General features: G+C 73.2%; 1 protein-coding gene across 1 annotated transcript; it reads left to right on the top strand.

Annotated features, from left to right (window-relative positions):
* Positions 1-1,587: 1,587 nt before the first annotated feature.
* On the top strand, positions 1,588-4,071 carry DLX4 (distal-less homeobox 4). The gene is made up of 3 exons (XM_005532490.2): positions 1,588-1,849; positions 2,680-2,873; positions 3,817-4,071. Exons 1-3 carry the CDS (start codon positions 1,588-1,590, stop codon positions 4,069-4,071), a joined length of 711 nt encoding a protein of 236 aa, XP_005532547.2.
* Positions 4,072-4,437: the final 366 nt, after the last annotated feature.

Raw genomic sequence — 4,437 nt, 5'->3', positions numbered from 1 at the left:
CGGGGCTGAGATTGGCACCTTCAGACCCCCGACCCGGAGGATGAGGAGGATGAGGAGGATGAGGAGGATGAGGAGGATGAGGAGGATGAGGAGGATGAGGAGGATGAAGATGGTGTCACCACTGTCCCACTGCTCCCCCTGGGCTGCCCCTTCTCGTGTGTCCCCCCTGGAGATCCCTAAATGGGGGGGACCCCTCCCCACTCGCTCGGTGGGATGGGATGGGACATCGGCTGGATCCCTCTGTGGCTGTGGGGGGGGGGGGATGCCGCCCCCAGCCCCAGCACCCCCGGAGCCGGGTGAGGAGCCCGGGAGGGAGCGGAGCCGGCGGGAGCTGATCCCGGCAAGCCGGCACCCGTCCCGCAGCCGGTGGGGGCTGAGTCACGGCGGGGAAAGTGAGGAGCGGGATAAAAGCAGATCAGGGGAGCTTCCCTTCGCTCCTCGCCCTCGCTGCGGCCGGGCCGGGCTCCCCGGGCACGCGGCTCGGCCACAGCTGCCAACATCTGGAATTCTCCTCTCGCTGCGGCTTCGCCCCCGCTCCGGCCCGGGTGGGGTTCGGGAACTTTCCCTGTTGGCCCCCGGAGTTCTGTGGCCCCCACGGAGGCTTCGCCCCACACCCGAGTTTAAGGCCGATGTGGGATTTGGATCTTGCGCTGGGGGATCAGCCCGGGGACAGCGCCGAGGGGACAGGCCGTGTGTCCTGTGCTGGGAATGGTCCCCAGGGGCCATCGGGGCTGCCGTGGGGACAGGGGGCAGGAGGGGAGGCTGAGGCTGTTCCAGGGCTGGGATATTTGTGTCGGAGCTCGGGTGACTCAGAGCCGGGGGCCGCATGGGAACGCGGCTGGGACCCGGCCGAACGCGAGGGTGGGGACGGGGGGCGCTCCCTGCCCGCGCCCCCGGCCGCTGTCCCCGCTCGCAGCCCGCAGCGGGTGTGGCAGCAGGGACAGCGCTCCCCTCCCTGCTGTCCCCAAGGCCATCGAAGCCTCTCAGACCCCGCCACCAGCCCGCCCGAGGCTCTGCTGGCTGTCCCCAAAGGCGCTGCCAGCGGCTCCCGTCCCCACAGCGGGCCGGTTCTTCCCCTGGGGGGGCTGCCCCGGGGTCACGGGGGACGCGGCCGGACAGGCTGTCACCGCCGGGGGTCCCATCCCCGTCTGGCATCCCGGGAGTGCCCCCGGCCCGCAGAGCGCGGGGATGGGGCGCGCGTGTCCCCCTGTCCCCCGTGAGGGACCCGAGCGCCACCGCTGCCCCCGGGGGTCACCGCCAGGACATGGGGGGGGTCGGGGTGTCCCCCCAGCCCGGGGAGGGGTCACGGTGCCACAGGTGGGGGATGGCTCCGAGGGGATCCCACTCACGGGGGGGGTGGGCACGGGGTGAAGGGGGTGCCCCGGCCCGTGACGTCACTGCGGGGGGCGGGGCGGGGGCGGGGCGTTCGGGGCATCCCCGGGCGCGGGGCCGCGGCAGCCGGAGCCGTCGGGGGGCGGCGGGGGCGCGGCCCGGCTGGGCTCGGTCCGCTTGGCTTGGGTTCGGCCCGGCCCGGCTCGGCTCTGCCGCGGGGGCTGCGGGCACTGCCCGGCCCGGCCCGGCCGGACCATGACCATGAGCTCGGTGGCCGAGACCCTGCTGGGCTCCGACCCCTCCAAAGCCGCGTTCCTGGAGCTCGGCCCCCCCCAGCACTACCCCCTGCACGGCCTCCCCCAGCACGACCCCCCGCCCTTCTCCTCCTACGGCCGGCCCGGCCACTTCCCCTACCCAGGCGGGGCCCCCCCGCCGCCCCACGGGGGTCCCTTCCTGCCCTACCCGCCCCCCGGCGCCCCGCACGCCCCGGCCCCCGGGGCCAGGCTGCACGACACAGGTAAGGGGGGCTCGGGGGGCGCGGGGAGAGCCCGGGAGAGCCGGGATGGAGCCGTCGGAAGCGCTCCGGGGCAGCGGCGGGGCTGGGCTGGGCTCGCTGCGGGGTCCTGGGGGGCCGGGGGGGCCGGGGGTGGTGTCCCCCCGCTCCCAGAGCTCCCCGAGCCGCAGGGGACACGTGGGTGGCTTCGAGGAGCGGCGGGCACGGGGAGCATCAGCCCCTACGAGCCGGTTCCCTCCAACCTGAGACCCCCAGGTGCCCCCCGGGACTCCCCCCTCTCCCCACAGCCCCATCCCAGCTCCCTGCCCTGTTCCCCAGTGTTTTCCCCAAAAGCTGGGGCAGGAAGCTGCGATCCGAGCCGGCCTGGAGGGGATCGGTCCCCACCGGGGGTCCCGGGCCCGGCTGGGCCCCGGCCCTGGCCGGGTGACAGAGCCCAGGCGGGTGCTGGGACCCCCAGCGGCTCCCCCGGGGCAGGGGGCTCCATCCTGGCCCCTCCATCCCTCGGGGGGCTCTGCCTGGCCCCCCCGGCCGGGCGCAGGCCCAGACCCGTGTCCCACGTGCTGGGGGACAGTGACACTGGCTGAGTGCTCCCGTCCTTCCCTTCTTCCTCCTCCTCCTCCTCCTTCTCTTCTGCTTCACCCGAGCTTCAAACACCAGTGAAAAGCAGCCCCCGCCCCACTCACCCCCCTGCCGTCCACAGACACCAGCGGTGGCCGCGGGGATGCTTTGGGGTGGGTTTGGGGTGGGGTTGGGTTGGTTTTGGGCTCTTTTTGGGGTGATGTTTTATCCTCTCGGTGTGTTTGATGGATTGTGCTCCCTGTCCCCATCCCCAGCGCCCGAGAAGGCCCCGGCCGTGCCCCACGGGGAGCTGCGCCTCGCCGGGAAGGGCAAGAAGCTGCGCAAGCCCCGCACCATCTACTCGAGCGTGCAGCTGCAGGCGCTGAACCAGCGCTTCCAGCAGACCCAGTACCTGGCACTGCCCGAGCGCGCCGAGCTGGCGGCACAGCTGGGGCTCACCCAGACCCAGGTAAGGCCCGGGAGGGCCAGCGGGGCCGGACAGAGCCACCGGGGGTGTCCATGTGTCCACCGGGGCTGTCCGTGCCCACCGGGTCTGTCCGGGCCCACCGGGGCTGTCACTGCCCCCACCGGGGCTGTCTGTGTGCCCCCACCGGGTCTGTCCGTGCCCCCACCGGGTCTGTCCGTGCCCACCGGGGCTGTCCGTGCCCCCACCGGGTCTGTCCGTGCCCACCGGGGCTGTCCGTGCCCCCACCGGGTCTGTCCGTGCCCACCGGGGCGGCTCCGGCTGCGGGCCGTGCCCGGTTGGAAGCCGGCCGAGCCGAGCGGTGCCGCGGCGGGGGAGCTGGCGCCGGTGGGCCCGCAGGGCTCGGCTTTGGGGCGCCCCTGCCCGCACCTCCCAGCGGCAGCGGGACTTTCCCAGCCCCGGAGCCTGGCTGGCGGCCCGGCCGTGCCCGGCGCTGGGCGGCCCCGGGCCGCGGGACGGGGCGAGTGGGTTTTTGAAGGCGATGGGGAGAGACAGGCAGGCGGCAGCGGTGCAGCCCCGGAGCCAGGGGCGAAGCGAGCTCATAAAGCCGGGGAAGAGGAGACAAGTGGGAACCTGCCGGCAGCGCGGGGGGGACCGCGGGGAGGAATGAGCGGGGCCACCACCCCAGAGCGGCGGGAGCAGCCCGGGCCAGCCCCGGCACCGGCACCCGGCGGGGGCTGCCACGGCCAGGGGGGCCCGGGGACACTCCCGGGGACACTCCCGGGGACTCCGCCTCGCTCTCCGGGCTCCCCGTGCTCTCCCCCCGCCGCAAAGGGGAGTCTCGGGTGCCTTGTGAAGGGTCGGGCTCCCAGAGCCCCTCAGGAATGGGGTCGGGGGGCTCCGGGGGGGTCTGTAATTGTTAAAGGTGGGGGTTTAGGGGGCGTTGCGCTCTTCTTTCTCCCCCCTGACCCCCTCTCTCTGCCCGCAGGTGAAGATCTGGTTCCAGAACAAGCGCTCCAAGTACAAGAAGATCATGAAGCAGGGCCCGAGCGGCGCCGACGGGGAGCAGCCCCCGGCCAGCACCCCCGCTCTGTCCCCCTGCTCCCCCGGCCTCTCCCCGCTCTGGGACCTCCCCGGGCCCGGCAAGGGACCCCCGCTGGCCCCCGGGGCTTACATCAACACCTTCGGAGCCTGGTACCCGCCGCACCCGCAGGACGGAGTCCCCAGGACACCCATGATGTGACATCGGCACCGCTCCGGCACCGCCGCATCCGCGGGGACACCGAGGGACACCGAAGGACACGGAGAGACACTGAGGGACGCCGAGAGACACTGAGGGACACCGAGAGACACCGAGGGACACGAATGGACGCCGAGGGACACGGAGAGACACCGAGGAACAAGGATGGACACTGAGGGACACTTAGGGACACTGAAGGGGACGCTCTGCCGCTGCCCCCAGAGGCACTGGGAGCCCAGCGAAGCCCTGGGGGAGCCCAGCGAATGGAGGAGGAGGAAGAGGAAGAGGAGAAGGAGGAGGAGGAGGAGGGGGAGGAGGAGGAGGAGGAGGAGGAGGAAGGTGACAACGATCTGCAGGAGCCCGGGGATG

The sequence above is a fragment of the Pseudopodoces humilis genome, chromosome 29 (genome assembly GCF_049639895.1).
Source record: "Pseudopodoces humilis isolate 2021_Gansu_Grassland_sample_001 chromosome 29, ASM4963989v1, whole genome shotgun sequence".
Classification (NCBI taxonomy): Eukaryota; Metazoa; Chordata; class Aves; order Passeriformes; family Paridae; genus Pseudopodoces; species Pseudopodoces humilis.
Note: the sequence above shows the minus strand (reverse complement) of the source record. Positions and strands in the feature narration are given on the sequence as shown.

Bases quoted from the DNA above. Each gene is read 5' to 3' on its own strand.
- DLX4 (XM_005532490.2), top strand. From the start codon at position 1,588: ATGACCATGAGCTCGGTGGCCGAGACCCTGCTGGGCTCCGACCCCTCC. The intron at 1,850-2,679 runs GTAAGGGGGGCT...CCCCATCCCCAG, and splicing joins GGCCAGGCTGCACGACACAG to CGCCCGAGAAGGCCCCGGCC. The intron at 2,874-3,816 runs GTAAGGCCCGGG...CTCTGCCCGCAG, and splicing joins TGGGGCTCACCCAGACCCAG to GTGAAGATCTGGTTCCAGAA.